The sequence below is a fragment of the Tachyglossus aculeatus genome, chromosome 9 (genome assembly GCF_015852505.1).
Source record: "Tachyglossus aculeatus isolate mTacAcu1 chromosome 9, mTacAcu1.pri, whole genome shotgun sequence".
NCBI lineage: Eukaryota > Metazoa > Chordata > Mammalia > Monotremata > Tachyglossidae > Tachyglossus > Tachyglossus aculeatus.
The window spans coordinates 10,159,485-10,184,445 of record NC_052074.1 but is presented as its reverse complement, the minus strand read 5'-3'; the positions used below and the strand labels follow the sequence as shown (position 1 = coordinate 10,184,445).

General features: G+C 37.9%; 1 protein-coding gene across 5 annotated transcripts in view; it reads right to left on the bottom strand.

Moving 5' to 3' along the window:
* The window catches only part of EHBP1 (EH domain binding protein 1), a 256,095-nt gene that overhangs the window by 73,626 nt on the left and 157,508 nt on the right, over positions 1-24,961 (bottom strand). For all 5 annotated transcript variants that reach the window (XM_038750933.1, XM_038750935.1, XM_038750937.1 and 2 more), the window contains 4 exons: positions 13,778-13,956; positions 13,103-13,151; positions 8,738-9,652; positions 6,033-6,176 (listed from right to left, as the gene is read on the bottom strand). In XM_038750933.1, coding sequence (XP_038606861.1) covers positions 6,033-6,176; positions 8,738-9,652; positions 13,103-13,151; positions 13,778-13,956 — 1,287 coding nt within the window. The remainder of the gene's footprint in view (positions 1-6,032; positions 6,177-8,737; positions 9,653-13,102; positions 13,152-13,777; positions 13,957-24,961) is intronic.

The window sequence follows — 24,961 nt, the reverse complement described above, 5'->3', positions numbered from 1 at the left end:
CAACAGAAAAGATTGCTGGGTTTTAGAAAATTCCCTTTATTTGTGACTTGGAGATATCCCAGTAAACTGACAATGTAACTTCTGAGAAGTCTGGTAGTCATTATTATGGCGGCAGCCTTCAAAGCAACTTAAAGTTAGACATAATAAACTATTATTTAAATAGTGATGAATACACATAATTGACTTGTGGGGAAGTATTTATTCCTATAATGGATATGCCTCGCTATTCTTCCTCTCCAAAATGCATATTTTAAAAAGAAGAATAAGGTGTCTTACTGGTCTGAAATGGATTACATACATTAAATCTTCTTGTGATTGTTAAACTATGAAATAAGGAATACATTTGCATCTCAGTGCTCAAGGAGTTCTCCACAGAACTTTTAGTTCAGAGGCCAAACATAAATCAAACAACCAATCAATGGTAAAAATGAAAAGGAAAAGAATTCCTTTTTACTCTGCATGCTGTTCAAAGATTTTTACCCTTTTGCTGTTTGTGAGCTTTTAAAAATGGAATTATAAATACAAAGTTAACGATGTTTTTATTCTACTAATTGAATTTCCCCCCGCCTTACCTCATTCCCCTCCCCACAGTACCTGTATATGTGTATATATGTTTGTACATATTTATTACCCTATTTATTTATTTATTTTACTTGTACATATTCATTCTATTTATTGTTTTGTTAATAAAACTATGTTTTGTTTTGTTGTCTGTCTCCCCCTTCTAGACTGTGAGCCCGCTGTTGGGTAGGGACTGTCTCTATATGCTGCCAACTTGTACTTCCCAAGCGCTTAGTACAGTGCTCTGCACACAGTAAGCGCTCAATAAATACGATTGAATGAATGTATGAATGAACAAGCCTGTTAATTTTTTTTTACAAAGAAACAAGTTACTTTAAGCTCTCAAGTACACAGAACTTCCTCCTTTATATGTTATGAAATCATAATTACACTTTCAATATTCATGATATGTGCTTATGTGGCAATATTTTACCTTAAATTCATAAGCTTCTGAGTGACACATACATAAATAAACACTTCTGAGTAAATTACATCAGTAGTCAGGGATTATCAAAATAGTGTTCAATCTTTTTACCAATTAGATGGTAACTGCTAAAAATCTCGTGATCCTATCTAAATCTTTTACAATTATCAGCATGACAGACTAGTCTTTTCTTCCAATCAATATTTTCCAATTAACATCAAAAGCCCAAGGTTGATGTCCATAATGTCCCAACCCAACAACAATAAACTATCTATTCTGGGTTTAATTGGCAAAGGGCCTACTTGCATTTTCTTGGTTCTTGCAGAAAACAATTTGGACTCTAATCTGAATGATTCTAAAAACCTGAGGAAGACAGTGGTATTACTTTCTTAATCACTGATAACTAAAAATCTTTCACAGAAGGTTATTGTAAATCCTGGAAAAGTTCTTAATGCCTTTGCCATTAATCAAGGATTGGTCATTTCAAGACATTGATGCACAATGTAATGCTCCCTCACTTATTCCAAGTCCAGTTTTTCCTAGAAGTTTCACAGATATTCATTCATGCAATCAATCGTATTTATTGAGTGCTCACTGTGAGCAGAGCACTGTACTATGCATTTGGAAAGTACAATTCGGCAACAACTCTCTCCCCTTCCATATTCGACAGACCATTCCACACCCCATCTTCAAAACCCAACTAAAATCATATCTCCTCCAAGGGACTTTTCCTGACTCACCCCTAATTTCCTCTGTCACTTGTCTGCTGTGTGATCTTGGGCAAATCACTTAACTTCTCTGTACCTCAGTTACCTCATCTGTAAAATGGGGATTAAAAGTGTTAGCCCCATGTGGGACAGCCTGATTACCCTGTATCTACCCCAGGGCTTAGAACAGAGCTTAACACATAGTAAGCACTTAACACATACCATTATTATTATTATTATTATTTAAATGCTGCTATAGTTTGCTCAAACTACTTTTGAGTCAATTAATCAATGGTATATATTGAACACAATAATTTATAGTGCTCGTTAAGCGTTCTGTGCTGAGCCTGGTTGAAAGGGCTGGGGGAAATACAAGTTAATCAGGTAATCAGGGACGCAGTCCCTGCCCCACATTCATTCACATTTATTGAGCGCTTACTGTGTGCAGAGCACTGTACTAAGCACTTGGGAAGTACAAGTCGGCAACATATGGAGACCGTCCCTACCCAACAATGGGCTCACAGTCTAGAAGGGGGAGACAGACAACAAAACAAAACATGTAGACAGGTGTCAAAACTGTCAGAATAAATAGAATTATAGCTATATGCACATCTTTAATAAAATATAGTAAATACGTACAAGTAAAATAGAGTAATAAATATGTACAAATATATACAAGTGTTGTGGGGAGGGGAAGGAGGTAGGGCGTGGGGGGCAATGGGGAGGGGAGGAGGAGAGGAAAAAGGGGAAGGCCTCCTGGAGGAGGCAAGCTCTCAGTAGGGCTTTGAAGGGGGAAGAGAGCTGGTTTGGCGGATGTGTGGAGGGAGGGCATTCCAGGCCAGGGGAAGGACGTGGGCCGGGGGTCGACGGCGGGACAGGCGAGAACGAGGCACAGTGAAGAGGTTAGCAGCAGAGGAGCGGAGGGTGCGGGCTGGACTGTAGAAGGAGAGAAGGGAGGTGAGGTAGAAGGGGGCGAGGTGATGGAGAGCTTTGATGCCTAGAATGAGGAGGTTTTGCTTGATTCGTAGGTTGACAGGCAACTACTGGAGATTTTTGAGGAGGGGAGTGACATGCCCAGGGCGTTTCTGTACACATAGGGCTCACACTCTAAATTACAATTTTACAGATGAGGTAACTGAGGCCCAGGGAAGTGAAGTGACTTTAACAAAGTCACACAGCAGACAATGTGGTGGGGCTGAAACGAGAACCCAGGTCCTTCTGAATGCTTTATCCACTAAGCCAAACCGCTTCTCTTACCATATGCACAGCACTGCACTAAGCACTTTGGAAAGTACAGTTCAACAGAATGAACAGACATGTTTCCTGCCCACATTGAGCAAATACACAAATGCTCCATATTAGAAAAATATTTGAAAAATCTGCCTTTTGGTCTGCTAAAAATGGGTATCATTGTCGTTGATTATCTTTAGCCAAAATCTGAAGAAAAATGATTGCATGCAATATAAAATACCAACAATATTAACCTATAAGTGGAAAAATTTCAGGAAATACCTTATGAAGACCAAAAAAAATCCTTAGCTTTGAAAGTGAATTAAGATGATCAAAATCTTATTCTTAACTTGCAAGATGAAGTACAAATTTTCACTGAAACACATTTTTAACTGAAAGCCGAACTACATTTTAAAATGAAGTAGTGCTTACACATGTGTGCATGTGCATGCACACACACACACACACACACACACACTTGTGTTGATAGTATAAGAAAACCTAAAGATTTGAGCCTTTGAGTTTGAAAAGTACTCCTTTTGGAATGGAGATAAGGGAGGAATGAAGCATAAATTCATCCTAAAGAGAGTTTTAGGAAACAAGATACCATTTGTTGTTTTCTAAATCTCTTGTTATAATATCCCAGTTCTATTTCTGAAGGACAACAGAGCCCAGTTTCAAATGATCAACTGCATTCACTCGGTTTTGTGGCTGGCTCACCAAATTTACATTGTCAACAGATCTCACTTGCAATCTGAGAAAAGTAGGAAGGGAATTGCTAGTCAAAGGAGAGTTTAGGGTGGTTATAGGTATGATATAGTTAAGAATCTTATGACCGGGGGAAATAAATGAATAGGGAAAAAAGGATATGGTCCAGTACTTTCCGATCATAACTATCAGAGTGATCTGAAGGGCTTTCAAGAATGTCCTGAAAATTTGCAGGCTCTGACATCTTTGATCTCTTTCAGCATGTTTAAGCATGTTAAGTCCATTTTCAAACACATGCCAGGACAAAGGTGTTCATATCAAAGATGGCAGTTTCATAATGAGAATCTCATCACCATTCTCCTGTCCCTTTCTGGATGTGCACACATATTTGGTGACATTTATGGTGAGACCCTGACCAGTGAAAAGTGAAGAAGAATTGATCTAGTCCACCCTCAAGATTTCAAGCAAGACCACACTTATATCAACCATCAGTGATGAGACTATATCCAGCTATCCAGATCTTCAGAGAAGGAAAATCCATAATCTCTTTCAGTAAGTCACTATAATGTTTAAGGACCTTTATTGTCAGGAAATTCTTCCTTATAATCAAAACAAAACATTTATGCTGCAGCATAAGTTCATTTTCACTTGATTTGCTGGAGCAGTTGGCCACTATTCTCTGTTTATTAAACTGCCAAATTATCGATGACAGATAGAGGTTACATAAATTTTAGTTGCTTTATGCCTGCTATCCCTGTTCTTGTTTTCTAAACCTTTATGATTCTCCTCTGAATCTTTCCCAAGTTTCTCAAGTTCTGGAGCTCAGAACTGGAAAAGTATTTTTCGCAGGGACACAGTTCCTTTTCATTTTACTCCTGATTAAGTATGCTGAAATACTACTCTGAAATAGCATGTCACTATAGACTTATTTTAAGTTTGTTTCTTACTTTGAATCAGACCTTTTTTCACCCGAACTTATTCTTGGCCAGTTATTCCTTATCCAATACGCATCCCTATCACATATTACTCTATCTTAACTAGATTGGTAAAAACCATGGGCATAGAAGATATGACAAACTGTCCTAATGCTCTGGTTAATCAATCATAGTCCCTCTGAAGGGCATTCTGTGAAATATGTTAGGAAAGCAAGGCAATCATTGTAACAGGTGCTTAAAAGTGTTAACAGAATGGGGACTGGTGTTGATCATAGCTGCTAAGCTCTGATCAGTTACTTCAATCGAACAATAATATTTTTTGAACTCCTATTTACTAAGGACTGTACAAACACTATGACATTGGAATGTAACTATGTAATTGAGAGACAATCCCTGCCCTCAAGGAATTTATGATCTAAGGGATACCAAAATATACAATAATTTACAGATAAAAGGAAACAAGGAGATATGAGCTGGAACTTAAATATGAGGCTATGCAAGCTGATATGGAGAGAACTGTTAAGGATGGTTGTGAGCATGCAGCTGCATAGGTGGTGTGGAATTGCTGATAAATTGATGGGAAAAGCCTTCCAAAAGGGTTTTCCTGTTACTTGATGATGGCTGTGATAAACCATGGTTATACAAAGGGATGAACTAGTTTCCTCCACTTCCTGGGTCCTTTAGATCCCTGACCTCATTAGATATTCCCCTGCTCTTAGACATCTATTACAACACCAAGAATCTTGCCCCCTCCACTATTTAAGGCAGGATTAAAATCCCATCCCATCCATTAGATTGTAATACCCTTGAGGGCTAAAACCATGTCTTTCATTTGCAGGCCCCCAGATGCCTAATATCACGAAAAAACAAACTGGCTTTTAAACTATGAACACACAGGAAGGTCTGGAAAAGGACATTTTCAATGGGGAAACATGAAACCAAGAAACAGTATGGCTTCAAGAATGAAATGGAAATTTAATTCCAGGAACATTATGTTGCAGTGGAACTAAAGTGCAAAATAAAATGAGTTTGCAAAGAGACAAAACCACCACCGATGATTTGACACAACAGGCAACTGGGTTTCAGAAAAAGGGGAAAAGAAGCAAAATAACTTTCTTCCCATGCAATCCCTTCCAGCCACTTAGGGGTCACTGGTAGCATGTTGTGTAGAAGCTAACACTGCTGTTGTTCCTTAGCAGCTGGTGTGCAGAGTTATTTCCTATATAATAATTTTCTTGGGTTAAATTCATTCCAGCCTTTGGAACTGCCAATGATGAAAATGTGAAGAGATAAGTAGAATAACGGAGGCAAATAATGCATATATTGATGAAGAAAAATAATCAATACTCTTTTTCCCATTAGATTAGTCTCCAGAGACTTCCCAACTACCAAAAAAAGAATTGATACGGTTAATAATACCATTACAATAATCATTCATTTAATGTAATTTCAACTAATAATCCTTACATCAGTCAGTTGATTATTGCGGACTGGTGGAGACGCACTGATTATCTGCTTACTCCCTGCTTTTAAAGCTGCATCCCTTCTTGCTTGCTCAAGTAGAACTCTTGCCCGCTCTTTAAGTTCTTCCTGTCTTGATAATATTCGTTGCTTAAAAGCAAAAAGGTAGAATTAATGGCAAAGAAACATTTATATAATCTACATTTGTATAGTAATTGATGGTGAAATAATCTGTTTGAATAATAAAAGTCAGGATTAAATCTGGAATTTCTTGAGATTAGATGCCTTAAAAATATCTTGAATGTATATTTGAAATAACACATACAAAGTATGGAATATGGGAAATGTATCCTTATTGGAGCTTCTTTTCATTCATTCATTCAATCAATCATATTTATTAAGCACTTACTGTGTGCAGAGCACTGTACTAATCGCTTGGGAAGTACAAATTGGCAACATATAGAGACAGTCCCTACCCAACAGTGGGCTCACAGTCTAGAAGGGAGAGACAGACAACAAAACAAAACATATTAACAGAATAAAATAAATAGAATATATATGTACAAGCTTCTTCTCTTCTAGTTCTTTTCTGAAAGTAATGTGACCACACAAAAGTTTTAAAAATTCTATTTCCAACTTGCACTATTTTATAAATCGAACATGCTTTCCTCAAATTTGTTCCTATGTGAACAAATTATTTTCTAGAAAAATAATAACATAAACTTCATTTTCAGCAAGGTAGAAATTGATAACGTATTTTCCAAGATACAAATCATCCAGGCCTAAATTAATCTAGCGAAATTAACTCAAGTTCTTGACATTACTGGAAAAAGACACATATAATATTAAACCAATGATATCTTTTACTTTAAATGTACTTTTCAATAAGCTTGTCCCATCCCAACAGCATAGGAAGAGTGCCTTTCTAGCTGATGTTAAATACTCAAGATATTCAAGTATATGCTAATATTTTGGGCAACAAGCTGAATATTAATAGGCTTTAAAACAATGGCTCCATTTCCAATATGACAGCTGTTTGGAAGTGGTACCCAGATTCTTTTTCTTCATTACTTCGGGCTGCAGTTAAACTCCACCGCGAGTTTCAATTTTTTTTATGCCATTCTGATGCACAAAGTATGTCCAATGAATGCAAACATATAGGTAATGTCAAGATGTAATGTACCTTCATTTGGTAGGGTAGAATGATTCCACAAGTCATTATCAGGAAATTCGAACTTGGGGCACAGGAATGGGAAATTATATTCCTTCTTTCTTCCATAACCCCCAATTTTAAAGCATTTTGGGGAAAACTTTCAATTAATTTCCGGGGTAATCTTCCCACGCAACATTACCCTGCTGGCCATCTGTTTGCCTCTCTACTCCCATCTTCTAACACAAGAGTTTCCGCTTGTCTGAAGCTTGGTCAACATCGGAGGACAGACTAACTTTAGATGCATAAGGACAAGGGTGTGACCCAATCCTCAGGTGATGATTTATTATAAAAAGACTGGTGGCATTGGTATTATTAAAATATCTCTCTAAATCTGTCACTGCTTTTCACTGGCTCTACTTTTATCACATGTTTCTTGAATGGTTTTACCTCCTTGTAAAAAAGACTAATATGGAGATGATTTAAAAATGGGGAGAACAAGAGAAAGAACTTTGGAAATCATAATAATTACGGTGTTTGTTGGATTGTATCTCTAGAGGTTACCCCAGGCTAGTATGAGTAAAACAGCTCACCTTGGGTTGCTCCTGATGGTAACATTAATTGAGCAGCAAAACAAATCTGGCAAGTAGGGGCCAGCTTAATTTCTGTTCTCCATATCAGGCATGCCTCTTACCAAACCCGGTGTTGGGGAGAGCTGGCAACTGCCACTTAACCAAGACCTGGCTAATAAATGCAGACACGGGGTAAACTGGGCTGGGTAGCTTATTAGACTATCACCTGAGTTTAACAGAGTTCAGCTACAAAGTACTATTTAAAAACAGAATGAACTGAAATTGATTCCATGGATCATTCACGCTCAAATTTGTCTCAAAAATAGGTTTCACCCTAGGGTCTAATTGGTACGACAAAACCAAATTCACCAACTAATTCTAGAAACTTCCTGGGTGGTGGGATTTTGATTTGCAATTTAGAAGATTTTGAAAATTAAGGATCCAGTTTGAAATCACGCCCTGCAGACAGCAGAGCATTCTCAGAACTGCTTCGATCCCTCTTTTAAGGAAACCCCTATGGTGCCCAAGTAAACCAAGGGGAAGACCAATCTTGAGCAACCCAAAGAAAAATGAAAGGAAATCTGTTTTTAATGATGGTAAAACTATAGACAATGTGACATAATGATGTTCCATACGTTATTGCTGTCTACTGAAATTGAACATTTCTCTGCCTAAAAATATGAAAATATTAAAAATGTTTTATTTTATTTTATAGGGAAGGTCTTATTTACCTAGTTAGCTTTAACTGGTGAAATGCCTCTTGCATGAAAATTAAATGAGTTGCTATTTTTCATGAATTAGTGAGCACCATAAGGACATAAAATACACATACAACTCCTGAGATAACGCTTAATTATGTATGACATATCAGAACATATTTCACCTAGGGCCATCTGAAGAACACGAAAAGGGAACTAAGAGTAAAATCAGAATATAAAATGCAGCAACTGAACTTTTATTATACGAACATTTAAATGGTATTTTCTTACCTGAGTCATTTTTGCAGAATAATCTGCATTATTTAAGGCTATTCTACTCTCAGAATCGGAGTTAGACTCTAGGTGCCTTAGAGTAGCCCTCTTTTTCTTTGCAAGGTCTGCATCTCTGTTGTAGGAATATCCAAGTTTTGAAGTGGGAGATAAACTTGTCTTTTTTACTGGTGACTCAGGATCCGATCTTCTGCCCTCTGAGGTTCCTGAATATTCCAGTTTTTCCTGCTCCAAGAAACTACCAGAACTTTCTGGAATCTGGTGCCTTTGTCTGTCAATAATCTCACATGCGAACGGTGGGCACACATCTTTTCTTTGATCAGTAACAAGTGACAATTCACTCAGTTCTAAAGTGTCAGCTTTCAACAGTCTCTTCTTCTCCAACGCGAACTGGGTCTGTACTGGATCGGAACTAGTACCTGATCCAGCCTCCTCAGATCCAGAAGCCCTTCCAGAGCTCTGTTGGGATTTTTGTGGATCCACATCACTTTTAGTCCTGCGAGAGGAGGGGGAAGCTGTGCTTGGACTTAGGTGATCATCAGGGGTCTGATGCTCACTTTCTGACTCACCAACACCACTGTCGTTTACAAATACGGAGTCATCCTGAGACACAAAATCGACTACTCCGCTGAGAGCCGGCTGCAGTTCAGGCTCCCGGTTCAGGTCGTTAAGCTCTGCATAGAACTTTTCCTGATCGACAGAACTGTTGGTGTCTGTTTCATAGTTACCCACTTTGTACGTGCTTTTACTGCTATTTTCTTCTATCTGAACTACATTTAATTCTTGGCCACTGAAATGTGCCCTTATTTGATAGAGATAAGTCATAACAGTCAGTTTGTCTGGAATTGCTAGTAAAACCATGTCAGAAGGTTCCAACAACCGGGATATTCCTATGCTGGCAAATCCATCGTAGGCCTTCAAAAATGAAAAAAACAAAACACCACCAAAAACAGAAGAACACACAGATGTAATAATGCAGCGATTACACAAAAGCACAATATTGCAGTTCAAGAAGTCAACCAAGTTTAAATCCTCAAATATGTCCAGGTGATTACGCTTCAGTTCAAAATATCCATATTACATCAATTACGCTTTTTACAAATTGCCAAAACAGCGTTTATTTAGTCCTAATCTTCAAAAATAAAATTTACTTTCACCCCTTATATACATTTTATTAATGTGTACTCATGAGAATAGAAAGCTCAGTTTAATAAAGTCAATTTTTCATGCTTTTCATAGAATGTCAATATAAAACCATAACTTCAAAACAAATTAAATTACATAAAACACACTTTATTAAAGCCAGTCTAAATGGTTTTCCTAGTAAAGAAGAAAATTAGTAAATTTTAAAATGGAAGGTTTATAACAAAAAAAAATTAATGATGGGTTTTTAAGATAGGGAACTAAGATATATAGAAACACTACACTAATCCATCTTGGAATTTATCAGCACTGATCAACCTCCTCTCTTCTACTGATCATGTAATTGCAGAGATCTGTGTTGATTAGAAAGAACATCCAGATAATCAAAAATAACTTCACCCTCTATTACCTGATAAAGAGTATAGGAAATATAGGAAATATCTAATTAGCACAGACTTCATAAAATAATGAGAGAGAATTTATTTAACTATAAGTCTTTAGAAAAAGTGAAGCATTTTGAAAACGAAAATAAAGTTGAGAATGTGAGGCTGCATTGTTTTGTTCTGCTGGCCCTTAAATGACTGTGGCACATCAGGTTTTTCTAGTTTGAAGAATCAGAGCTGTTTCTCAATTTACAATTAATTATTCCTAACCTGAGCTAACCCTTGAAAACAGTACTGTGTTGCCAAGAACCCTTCAAAAAGTATGGATGTGGGCTTACATATGCTTGTAGGTGAAAATAAGAAAAAAAAATGATTGTATCTTTCTCTCACCAGATGGTTGAGCCTTTAATATATTAGTTTGTAAACTGTAATTACAAGTTTGCTTAAAAGGAAAGTTTCGAATGGATTAAAAAATACCATAGAGATATCAATATCAGTATTTAGTGCTTACACGTTAAAGCGCACTACAGCCTTTATATTTAATCCTCATTTCCCTCACTCTTCCTGCAGTTTCATAAATTTTGGGGAAGGAGAGAGAGAGAGAAAATGGAAAACAAATTGCAATATTAAAACCTCTTCAATTTTCACAGCACTATCCTTTATAATGCAGGCGCCTCAAAATATTCAGCTAAAGTGTGTGGCTCGGCTGGTGTGCGTGTACAGGCCTGTTTGTTATTTTACTTGTTTTAGGGAAATTAAAGTCTTTTTCCTTCTTATATATCCTGACAACTTGACTGACAGCCATCAATTGCAGTCTATCAGCAAAAGCACCACAGGCAGTATTCTAAACATTTCCCAATTATCTAACACACTGACATATTGGTCAAGATCAAATGTCACAGGTAAATGCCTTTTTTATTCCGCACCTCTTACAGATTTAGGAAAATGATTAGCCTGGAAGTGGGGAAACTCCTGCTGATGTTTTGCTTCTTGTAACAATTCGTCTTAAAATGTAATTATGCACACTAATTGCACTGAAAACTGTTTTTAAGGCAAGTCACACTTTTTGCAAGTAAGGTCAAGGCTTTCTAAAGGTGTATTCCCCGTAGGTTAACCTTTACTGATCTGGTCATTCATTTACTGTCTCTTTAGCTGCCTGTGCAGAGGAAGATGGAGATCTTGTGGACAAAGAAAATAGTCTTATTCATTGCTAGATGTTATTTTAATTGGCTAGGAGGAGTCCTTGTCAAATGTGTTATACATCTGCATGGAACTTATACCCAGGCATTGTTCCCTGTGCTGCATTCATTCCAATCAAGGGCACAAGGGGTTATCAGGCAGAACTGTGTGAAGCCAGGAAATAAATCTGCAGGAAGCAACTGAGATACTCAATGTAGCTGTCAGGCAAGGAGCTGCAGAGTGATGAAAGGAATAAAACTCACATACACGCAATAACAATCATTACCTATTGAATAATGAAAACGACTGGATATACCCCAAACTTTAAAAAAATTATCCACAGTTAACGGTACGGTGCTAGATGAATTTCAAGCATTACTGAAATATCAGAATTGAAAAAAAATCAAGGGATTTTGACATTCAAAAAAATGAACTATTAGTACATTAAAGAAAAACTTTGTCACTACAAATTACATAGTACATACTCCCTATATAACTGCAGTAAGGAGATGAACTGACACATGCATTCCAACTTTATGAACATGAAAAATAAGCTTCATTAAAATATTTTAATTAAGTTTATTTGCCTCATTTTCCTGTGATTAGACAAATGTTGAACTATTTACCAGCTAAAGAAATGCACTTTAGGTTACAATTTGCTTTAGTTTTTTTTTTAAAAAAGACAGCATTTCAATTTTCTGCATACTATCTCCAATTAAATGTAACCGTTTTCCAAAATAATCAATCTGAGCCAGAAAATGAGTAAAAAGAAGATTGTGTTGGTTTTCATGTACTTTTTTTGGGAGCTGAATCCACTGGGAAATAAATGATTTTTAAATGTATCACTTTCAGGACTGGTCCCCAGGCAACCTCAATCAAATGTGACTTTTTTCACTGCAATGAACATTTAGCACTAAAAGTTTATTAGAAAAATTTTTTAGGTTAACACTACTCTCACATCACTGAACCTGGATCAGGCTATCCTTGCTTAATCTTTAAATCAATAGGGTTTTATAGTTACCTAATTCAAAAGTAGATTAAAGACTTTGGCCTAGGTAACCTACATAACACACTTCATTAGACTATATTCTTTAGAATTGATTTCCAAAAATATTTTAAAACATTAAATCCTAGAGAGTATAGAAAATCAGCATGTTTAAAAACTACAGTTTAACTAAAAGTAAGTGGATAAAAGTTCATGTAAACTCTGTATTTTAAAAATCAAAAGTATTACTGTACATCCAAAAACCTGCATTTACCTTCACCTATCCAGTGCACTCTTGCAAAGTCATGTAAAGCCTTAAAAGCTCACTATTTTGGCATCGTTGTTTTTTTTAAAAGTTAATCTTTAACTGGAAAAAGGATATTCATCACAAAAAGAGGTTCCTTTGTCTTTTTTCCTCTTTTTAAAAGTTAATGTAGCCCATACAAATATTAAATGCTAATGCCAGTCTGGCCCTTGTTGTGAATGTTAAAGACCATGACAAACAGGAGTCAATAATGCATCCGATTTGAACTGCAGGAGGCTGAATACCTTCTGTGAGCTGCAGTTATGACCTTACCAAAAAAAAACAAACCACACCTCACTTTCCCAAAATTAATAAAAACCTGCAGTGAAGTCAAAATTGAAGCTGTCCTTTTTTTCCCTGGCAGGTCTTACCTTTTTGTTGTTCTCTTTAATATCTTGAGGATTCAGGGACTTGTAGTCACTGAGGGAGAAAATGGCACAGTGGGTATGTACAGTATTTGATATAAAAGCAGCAGTTTTAAAACAAACTGAATCTAAAAATTTGACATACAATAATATCATACAGTAACTAGCAATTTCACAGCCACTCAATCAACAAAACTAATAGTGTGGAAAATTAAAGAAAAAAATAAATAAATAACCAGCGATTACATGTTTCATTGCCTGAAGCTTTCCATCTAAAAGAGAAGTTGAGGCAGGGGACCAGAGGCCAGCCTTGACAACCAAATTTACCATGAGGTAATCCCTCGTTGCCAGTGTACAAAGAGCTACAGGCTTATTTGTCTCATCTCATTTCAGCACTAACACAATTTTCATAATCATCTTCAAGTCAGTTCTTTGTATAAGATTAAGAAGAAAAACAAATCATTTTAAAAGAAAAATGGCTTTTTGAGGAGAGCAGGAGGAATTTCAAAGTTGGGCATTAAATCCTTCTCTCAAAAAGCAAGAGGGGTTGAAAGTAAAAAATAAATAAATAAATGGTTAAGCGTTTCCGGAACTGCGTTAGAATTGGTTTTGTTGTTTTTCGTCTCCAATTTCTAGCACAGACAAAGTACTTGGCTGGGAAGGTAAAATATTTTTACTTACATTAAATCTGGTCTAAAATGGTGTAATATTGCACAAAACGATAAACCGTTCCTCCATGATGTTGTAAAGTTGGTGATTTTCACTCCCCTATAGTTTTTTGTAACTTCTTTGCACCACACAAGCAGAGACTGACTAGCATTTGGCTTTCTCCCCAAAACCGGACTTGGGATGGGGCTTAGCTGCAAATAAAATGAAGAAGAAAACATTAAAGCATTTAATGGAAGACGAAAATGAACAGGAATTGACCTAACTAAATGATCTGCATCCTTTGATGCCAATTTAGGTCCTTCAAAGCTGTCAACTGACAATGACTGTAACTTACAAGAGACACAAATCCCAAGTTATTATCTTCAGTTTTAGCCTGAGGCACGTGCCTGAAGACCGTGTAGATACGCAGGATTCTAAACTTACATATGAAAACAAGCCAGGAATTGTACTGATGGAAACATCGTGTTAAAGTACTTAAGCACTTACGGCACTCTAGTTCACTGTCTGCTTAAGTTCCAGAATCTTGCAGAAAAGATGTTTCCAAAATGCATTCACGAAAATATTTTCCTTGCCACCTTCTAACTAGATCAGCAGTACAGCAAATAATGATAAAAATAATAATAATAAAAATGATGGCACTTGTTAAGTGCTTACAATGTGCCAAGCGCTGTTCTAAGTGCTAGGGTAGATGCAAGGTAATCAGGTTGTCCCAAGTGGGGCCCACCGACTTAATCCCCATTTTACAGATGTGGTCACTGAGGCACAGAAAAGTTAAACGACTTGCCCAAGGTCACACAGCTGAACAGCATGGCTCAGTGGAAAGAGCACGGGCTTGGGAGTCAAAGGTCATGGGATCGAATCCCGGCTCCGCCTCTTGTCAGCTGTGTGACTTTGGGCAAGTCACTTCACTTCTCTGTGCCTCAGTTACCTCATCTGTAAAATGGGGATGAAGACTGTGAGCCCCACATGGGACAACCTGATCACCTTGTAACCCCCCACCTCAGCACTTAGAACAGTGTTTCACACATAGTAAGCGCTTAACAAATGCCATCATTATTATTATAAGTGGCAGATCTGGAATTAGAACCCATGACTGGGCTCTTCCCACTAAACTACGCTGCTTCTTTGCGAATTTGAGGTGACAGTGGAGTAGCACGAACTATGAGCTTCGACTGACTCTATAAGAGTCACAGAGGTGCTACTGTGGGCCTACTGTGGGCAAAATAAAGACAAAACCATACCATGCTATATTTATTTTTAATGCTTTATATTCTTAAAGTCTTGTCCTTCTGCATCCTTGAATTAAATAAGGTATTATTTTGAGTTTAAATTTTCGGAAAAAACGGAAAATGCTCTTTAATTCAGTGCACATATCCATGACTCCAGCTTGGAGGTGCATTTTAACACTTGTTAAAATGAAAGGTGAGCAAGTATCAATAAAAGCTACGGCAGTATGTCCAGAATATAGTCCCCTCAAATGAATGGGAAAGAATAGCAAGTCATTTATCTTAATTTTATCGCCAAAGTTTAACGCGCAAATCATTCCTGCTAAGAAAGACCAATGATGCCCCCGCTTGACAAAAGCATGTCAGTGCTAAACAATTAAAACTGTCAACCTCCCATTAAACTATGATTTACGCTTTCACTGCTTGTGGGGAAGACTACTAAGAAATACCAAAGGAGGTAATTTCTCATTTTTATTGACTGTCAGACTAACAAATTGTTATATAAACAACCACGAATTTGGCACAGTGCTGCTATGAAAACGATATATCCATCAGCAGCAAACAGATAGCCTGCTGAACAAAGTCAGAGTGAACAGAATCCAGTATCTTGCTCCAATCTTGATATACATACCGCAATAGTTTTCAAGCAAATCAACTCCGATCGGAAAAAAAATAACAGCCCTTCTTTACTACTACCCCACTAGTAATGGAAATGATATAATAGTTATTGACTGGTTAGCCTAAGCTCTCAAATGCTTTCCTAACAGTAAATAATTCATTTTTAGGACAGTGGTGAGTTCATTATCCCTTTTAAGGATTTGGAAAATGAAACGCATAGAGGATAAGCATCTTGTCCCTCCTAAAGATGCTGGAGTGAAAATAGGATTCAAGACTATCAATTGATTAATACCCCACCCCAGGTAGGATGAGGATTCCAGAAAATGAACTAAAACCCATATAGCAGCAGTGTATCATCATCATCATCATCATCATCAATCGTATTTATTGAGCGCTTACTGTGAAATAATTTAGCAATAAAGAAATCTTCAAATCATATGAAATCCATGCTTTCCAGGTCTCTGCTGATAATGAAACACAATTATGTCACTGAAGAATATGACATTAATGTGAAATACATATGGGAAAAATGATAGGAAGAGTTCTGGTAAATTCTATTTTAGCATTTCTGTGATTCAATGATACACAGAGTTTTTGTTTCTTAAAAAAGTATAGAAAAAATCTGAATTTCTTTGGCCCCAAATGACACTTTTAGTCCTTTTCTCCAAACTGTCTTGAAAAGGATAACTGATCTAACCACAGTTACCAGATCTGGCATGACATGGCTTAATTCGAACCCAAATGATTCAACAATATACCTAAATTACACTGTCTATTTGTATATGACAAAGCAGCACACTGTCCCTGATGGGGTCTCCTTCACACTTGCTCATGGGACTTTTCCCTGCTGCCATTTCTGTGATTTCCTAAGAGGTCTGAGATTCACCAAATAGGATCCCTTTTATGCTACGGCATAAACTATGGAAAAAAAATCACATGAGCAAGAAGCACCTTAGAAAAGCAGTGTTGAGAACAAAGGGGTGATCGTAGAACTATCGTAGAAGCAACACGAGCCCACAGGTTGTAAGTTGGGCACACAACCCGAGCGAAATTTGTCAATCATTCCACTGTATTTCTGGATTTCTAAGGGTTCAGCAGTAACCCCAACTTAGGACACCTGGGCCTTGTTGCTCTTGAAGTGACCAGGATGTTCCATGGAGTGGTTATTGTTTGAAAAAAGGTTTATTTTCTTTTATAGAGATCAGTAGTTTTGGTAATTTTCAAATTCTGAAAAAGCACCATATTCTTTCTCATCAGGCAAACAGTGGATGATGATGCCAGTCTCTACTACACTCACTGCCAAAATTCTCCATTACAGGTTAAATATCCCAGCCAACATTTTAGTTCTGAGTCAATTTTCAAAAGATCCGAGGCAACACTACCCTAAGAATAATAACTGCTGATGACTAAATAAATTAAATAATTTGCTCATTTCATAATTACTTTAGTTGAAGCATTTGGAAATAAGGCCCTTAAATCAATATTCTGTAGGACATTTACCATTTATTTTACAAATTAATTACACCTCATCAGATTTTAGAAGAGAAAGTGATGTCAAGGCACCGTAAAAAATTACCAGGGGTCCATTTTATGGATTTCAATGAAGATGTGCCTCTAATTTCAAATTTTTTTGAAGATTGACAAAATTAATATTAGCTTAGGTTTTATCAGGCTCCGAAAAGAGCAATGACACAATTCTGTTCTTCCTGTTTTTCAATTCTAGGATCGGGAAACTTTATTAAACTCTTAAAGACTTTGAAAATTAAACAGAAGAGAATCATGCATTATGATATATATTATTCCCTTTAATACCACAAAAATAACTTATAAAGGTCTTTTGAAATTTCCATACACTTAGCACAGCACGTTGTATCCAGAGGGTGCACAGTAAATGTTATTACTACCACGAAAGCCTAACTGGTGTCAAGGGTCAACATAAAATACATTTTAAAACTAATTTTGAAAAGGTCACCAGGCATTCAAATATTACCAATTTTTCTTTTATGACCTTATATAGGTGCCTTCCCTCTTTGGAAAATCATACCCCTCACCATGAAATCCATCCCACTGGTGAGTTTATCTGGCTGAAAAGGTCAGGGCAGGACCCACAATCTGCATGGCACTGGGCACACACAAAAATTGCCTTTTAGGCTGTTAGATTTGTAGTCCTTGTTACTGTTTTCACTTTTGCCTCCATAGCTCACAATCCTTTCAAAGTTTCTGCTCAAAAAGAACAATTCCCTTTTTTGATGCTCTTGTGCAATGCTGATTTGCGTGCCTCGGTGGCCTCCCAGTTTTTAGCTAAGATGCAGCTTTGTCTTAGGCTTTCTTTGATCATATCCTTAAAATGCTTCCTTGGTCCTTCTTGCTTTTGTTTTCATAGACTCAGCTTGCATACAGCAGCTACTTGTGGTATCCTACTGTCATCCTAGAACAGCGCTTTGCACATAGTAAGCGCTTAATAAATGCCATCATTATTATTACCTGTTCCACCAAGTGAAGTGAAAGAGAGATAAATAGAGCTTCAATGCCAGAAGCACTGTCCAGTATATCAAAATAGTCCAACTGACACTGCATACATCTTTTTCGAAGTATTTACAATTATTTACACAAGGCAATACTTTGGTACTAAATTATGGTTTATCAAAGACATAAAACACTGCCAATTTTCCTTGCCTGATCCAAATTTTCAAAAAGTCACAGATGTCACATTGCTTATTTTTAACATAAGGCATACAGCAGGATTATAGTGATCAATCAATCAATCGTATTTATTGAGTGCTTACTGTGTGCAGAGCACTGTACTAAGTGCTTGGGATGCACAAGTCGGCAACATATAGAGACAGTCCCTACCCAACAGCGGGCTCACAGTCTAGAAGGGGGAGACAGAGAACAAAACCAAACATACTAACAAAATAAAATAAATAGGATAGATATGTACAAGTAAGATAAATAAATAAATAAATCCTGGTACTCACTCCAGCGGTGGATCTGGTTCTCCTGGGCAAATTAATAATGGTTTACAACTATGTATAAAGGCTGATTTATTCATCTCCTTCTCAGAACAAAACAAGGGGAAGATGGGCTGCAGCCTGAGGCATTTAAGTTGCAATTAGGAATACAGATAAGTATTACATTTAAGGAAGGATTTCTTGAGAGTGGAGATAAACATAAAACAGAATTAGTGAGAGAATCTCCTCCCTCGAGGTCCTTAAAACAGGATAGACTCTCTACCCATGGTAAGTTTAGGTGTGATCACTCTGCAGCAGGGGCATAGATTAGATGTCCCTTTAAGCATGCCTTTTTTTAAATTGGTATTAGTTTAAGCACTTATTCTGTGCCAAGCACTGTACTAAGTGCTGGGGTAGATAAAAGCTAATTCGGTTGGACACAGTCCATGTTCCACATGGGGCTCACGATCAAACCCCAGATAAGGTAACTGAGGCACAGAAGCTAAGTGACATGCCTAAGATCACACAGCAAATAAGTGGCAGAGTCAGGATTTGAACCCAGGTCCTTCTGACTCATAGAACCAAGCTCTATCACTAAACCATGCTGCCTTTGTGGCTTTGCTGCACTCCTGCCATCCATAAGAACAAGGTGAACTAGGTGACCTCTTGTGATCTCTTTTAGTCTCATGACTCTATGATTCTCCTATTTCATTAATATCTGCTCCTGGTAATCAATCAATCAATCAATCGTATTTATTGAGCGCTTACTGTGTGCAGAGCACTGTACTAAGCGCTTGGGAAGTACAAGTTGGCAACATATGGAGACAGTCCCTACCCAACAGTGGGCTCACAGTCTAAAAGACTGTAACTAAAAGACTGGTAACTGATACTATACAAACTGTTTCTGAACTGTCATGTTCTGCCCAACATCTTTCTTTGAAACAATTTAGTTTCAGGAATCAGGCTGTGTTTCACAGACAGACAATGACTTAATATTCTGGGGACCAGAGAAGACACTGAGAGGCTAATGAGAATGCAAGGGCACAGAGGTTGGGGGCTTGAGATTTATTATATCATTAAAAAAAGACTAATGGAAAGAGTGTGGTGAGGTATCATAGTCTACACAATAAAAACTAGCCCGTGGTCTTTAAAGTTAGAAATGAGTTGTATGTCTTGTACAGAAACACTCCGGGCATGTCGCCCCCCTTCCTGAAAAATCTCCAGTGGTTGCCTATCAGCCTTCGCATGAAGCAAAAACTCCTCACTCTCGGCTTCAAGGCTGTCCATCCCCTCGCCCCTTCCAACCTCACCTCCCTTCTCTCCTTCTCCAGCCCAGCCCGCACCCTCCGCTCCTCTGCCGCTAACCTCCACACTGTGCCTCGTTCTTGCCTGTCCCGCCATCGACCCCCGGCCCATGTCATCCCCCTGGCCTGGAATGCCCTCCCTCCTCACATCCACCAAACTAGCTCTCTTTTGCCCTTCAAAATCCTACCGAGAGCTCACCTCCTCCAGAAGGCCTTCCCAGACTGAGCCCCCCTTTTCCTCTGCTCCTCCTCCCCTCCCCATAACTCCTACTCCCGCCGTCTGCTCTCCCTTCCCCAACACCCAGCTCTTGTATATATCTGTACATATTTATTATTCTACTCATTTTTATTAATGATCATCATCAATCGTATTTATTGAGCGCTTACTATGTGCAGAGCACTGTACTAAGTGCTTGGGAAGTACAAATTGGCAACATATAGAGACAGTCCCTACCCAACAGTGGGCTACATATCTCTAATTCTATTTATCTATTTCGATGCTACTGATGCCTACTTGTTTTGTTTTGTTGTCCGTCTCCCCCTTCTAGACTGTGAGCCCATTGTTGGGTAGGGATTGTCTCTATCTGTTGCCGAACTGTACTTTCCAAGCACTTAGTACAGCGCTCTGCACACAGTAAGCGCTCCATAAATACAATTGAATGAATGAATGCTATGAACTTGACAAGCCACTTCGGCTTGCTAAACTTCAACTGTAATATTGGGATAAAAATACTTTTCCTAATAAGGGTGTCGTGGGGCTGGATTAAGGAATTAAATTTGTTGCATGGGAAGTTCTCTGAAAGCACAAAGTAATAGCATATTATTAAAGTCATTCCATGCCTACATACCTAACTCCACAGCAGAACAGTGTGCCAAGCCTATAACAGAGTATTTGGGTGGCTACATAAATGCCGCCTGCTCAACCACAAATAACTCCTCCCAATCTCTTTCTTAATACAGCTGTTACTTTCAAACTTTCAACACTAAACATACCCTGGAGCAGCATATAAGCAGTTAATTTTATAGCCTTAGGTTTATTTTGTAAAAGAAACATGAATATAAACCTGTTCAGATGCCACCATGCTATGAAACATTTTCATCCTTATTTTATGCCTTTACTTCTAATCACATGACCGTACTTTCCTCCCTGCCTTATGTTGTTCAAGTTTTGCTCTACAGTTTACTAATTCCAAAGACACTGGTACATTAGAAAAGTATATGTTAAATTCCGATTAGTTTCATTCTATAACTAAGTAAATTTAAATAGGAATGAGGGAGTTAGGGATGACATAATTATTTTACTTCTCAAATATGATCAGATATCTAAAAACAAGAATAATACCTAAGAATTATAACAGCTGGTGGAATAAACCAATGAGGTTTTCTCATAGGCTGAGCTAAAAGGAAGCTGATCTCCAAAGATTATGTAAAATTTTCACCTAGGTTATTTCTAATTGATGTGCAAAAGAACAGCACTCATAACGAATATGCTTTCTCAATTTCACATGGAGATCTTTGAATCCGTAAATCCCATGACCACACAGTGTGACAATGGGACATGAGTGATAACTGAAATGATTTCATGCAAGCATATAGGATTTAAATTTTTTATTTGGCACAATATCTTCCTCTCTACTTCCATTCCCGTAAAGGGAGAAGCAGAGAACTGTTCTTCAGGTTTGATGACGATTCTAAGACTGTGAGCTCTAATGTGTGTTGGCACCAAAAAGATCGAAGGGTGACAAACAGCTGCTGCCATCCATTTAAAATTTTGCCTTCTGGATTGTGGCCACTGCTGTCGTTGTGCTGTCCTCAGCTATTTCTTTTGTTTTTACCATAATACTAAACATGGCAGTTGTTGATTCAAAAAGAACAACATTCATTTATTCATTCAATCCTATTTACTGAGCTCTTACTGTGTGCAGAGCACTGTACTAAACGCTTGGAAATATTTCCCCTACTGAAGCGTTTTACCAGCATGAATGAAAATACATCTGGACATGTGGCAAAGTTATTGATCTGGTCCCCACAATCATTCACATATTCAGTAAGTTGTTTCAAGCATAAAAAAAATCAAGTGATGTGCCCTTGAGAACTACTTTTTATACTTTCCTCTAATTCTAGACTCTAATTTTTAGACTGTGAGCCCACTGTTGGGTAGGGACTGTCTCTATATGTTGCCAATTTGTACTTCCCAAGCGCTTAGTACAGTGCTCTGCACATAGTAAGCGTTCAATAAATACGATTGATGATGATTCTAATTTCTGAATCAAACTCTAATTATGGATACCGCTGGCTCAAGGAGAACAGCCAGGCAATGCGAAATAAAAATACTTTATAATTTCTTAAATAAGTTCTTTAATTTAAATAGACGGGCAGTTTTAATCAGTTTTTTCCCCACCTTCCTTTGACTCTCTTGCTTCTTTAGTTCCAGGTTCTAAAACGGGAAATAAGTACTTGCTGAATTTGTGTCCTGCATCACCCCAAAATGACATTTCAGAAAGAGCAAATATTGTAAATTAAATCTAAATGAATTCAACTTCTGTTGATTTGACTTGGTTTCCTCTGCTGCCTCTATGTATTATTCTTTAATATTTTGAAAAATGTTAAGAACATAAGAAATGTCCCTGTTGGCTTAGACAAATGCTCCATTGAATCCTGCACACTCTCTCTACAGCATCATCAGCAACAGCAGCTGTAGCAGTAACATTTAAGAAGCACCACTACTGTAGAATACTGTACTAGGAAACACACATACATGCAGTAGGACATAATAATAATAATAATAATTAATAATAATAATAATAATAATAATAATAATAATAATAATAATAATAATAATGGTATTTGTTAAGGGCTTACTATCTGCCAAGCACTGTTCTAAGCACTGGGATAGATACAGGGTAACCAGGTTGTCTCACATGGGGCTCACAGTCTTAATCCCCATTTTACAGATGAGGTAACTGAGGCACAGAGAACTGAAGTGACTTACCCAAAGTCACACAGCTGACAAGTGGCAGAGCTGGGATCAGAACCCACAACCTCTGGCTTCCAAGCCTGTGCTCTTTCCACTAAAACACACTGCTTTTCAGCCTTCAAATGGACACAAATTGCCAAATACCCAATTGGCAACAGGCATAGATACAGCGAAGTTATGGTAAGGGAGCTAAAATCACTGGTTGTTGGTTTGGCAAGAGCAAAGTGACGGTTGCCCCTCTGTAAGAAACAATCAATTGTATTTATTGAGCGCTTACTGTGTGCAGAGCACTGTACTAAGCGCTCGGGAAGTACAAGTCGGCAACATATAGAGACAGTCCCTACCCAACAGCGGGCTCACAGTCTAGAAGGGGGAGACAGAGAACAAAACCAAACATACTAGCAAAATAAAATAAATAGAAAAGATATGTAATAAAATAAATGGTAAGAATAATAATAACAGTAACAATTATGGCATTTGTTAAGCGCTTACTATGTGTCAAGCACTGTTTTAAGTGCTGGGGGTGATATATGGTAATCAGGTAGTCCCCAGTGGGGCTCACAGTTTTAATCCCCATTTTATAGATGAGGTAACTGAGGCCCAGATAAATTAAGTGGCTTGCCCAAGGCCACACAGCAGACGAGGGGCAGAACTGGGATTAGAACCCACATCTTCTGGCTCCCAAGTCTGGGCTCTTTCCACTAAACCACTCTGCTTCTCTACATCCCTCTTCTATACATCAATCAATCGTATTTATTGAGCGCTTACTGTGTGCAGAGCACTGTACTAAGCGCTTATACATCCTTCTCTTGCTCTTCTCTGTACATTCCTCTTAATGATTAAGGATGAACAATATAAGATCTCGCTTTTTCCTCTACAATCCTAACTTTCCTTTGAATAAAGGGTCCGCCCATAAGAAATCTTCGCATGCACTTTATAATGCGCTGTACACTTGCTCGCCTATTCACTACAGCTGTCATTACATGAGGCCAACGACTGAGCAACCACTATCACTATAACCAACTCCTTTTAGACTGTGAGCCCACTGTTGGGTAGGGACTGTCCCTATATGTTGCCAACCTGTACTTCCCAAGTGCTTAGTACAGTGCTCTGCATAAAGTAAGCGCTCAATAAATACGATTGATGATGATGATGATGGTTCTCAGTCCTGAAGTTTTGGGATTGAGGCTTATCCATTGTTCCTGATGTGAGACTCCATCATCATCAACCCCAAATACATCTTTACTAAAATTGATAAAACAATGAACATACAGTTTATAATATTAAAACTCATAAGATGGCAGTGTGGGAAGGTGTCCACACATATATTCATGAAATCTCTATGTGCATGGAAAAAAAAAATGTAAACTAGCTCTTGGAGTCACTGATGCATCCTGTTGCCTCAGTCACTGGCTGCTTGGCATTTGTAAACCTAGTCATTATACCTCAGTGGGGAGACTATAACATGATGGCCATAAGCGCTTAGTACAGTGCTCTGCACATAGTAAGAGCTCAATAAATACGATTGATGATGATGGCCAGAAAAATAATCGATGCAGCTGAATTGTTTATGTTTTGGGGAAAGAGAAGAGGCCAGATTTCTCCTTCAAAATAAAACATTTGAGAGAGGCTAACCCTTTCTGGTACCCCTTCAAAATGTTGGAGATGTTTATCTAACAACTCTAACTTTTCCTCTATATCCCTGATTTTTTTACTTAAGCATCCCTTGAGGAACTCGGCACCCAAGGATTGGCCCCAGACATCATGGAGGGAGCAAGAAGACAGCCTTTCCACTGAAGCACGACCCTGAAATAGGTTGGCACTCAAAAATACTGGATATGGAGAAGCTCATGAGATTACCAGCACTCTCTCAGGTGCACGGCATAACGAAATGAAGTCCTAAGTGCCATTTTACAGAAACATACAATATCTGCCCAAAACTAGAGCATTTTTTCAGAAAGGACTGACCCCTCCTACTTACTCCAGGTCCCTCTGAACAAGGATGCCACTTTCAAACTGTAGAGACTGTGAGCCCGTTGTTGGGTAGGGATTGTCTCTATCTGTTGCCGAAATGTACTTTCCAAGCGCTTAGTACAGTGTTCTGCACACAGTAAGAGCTC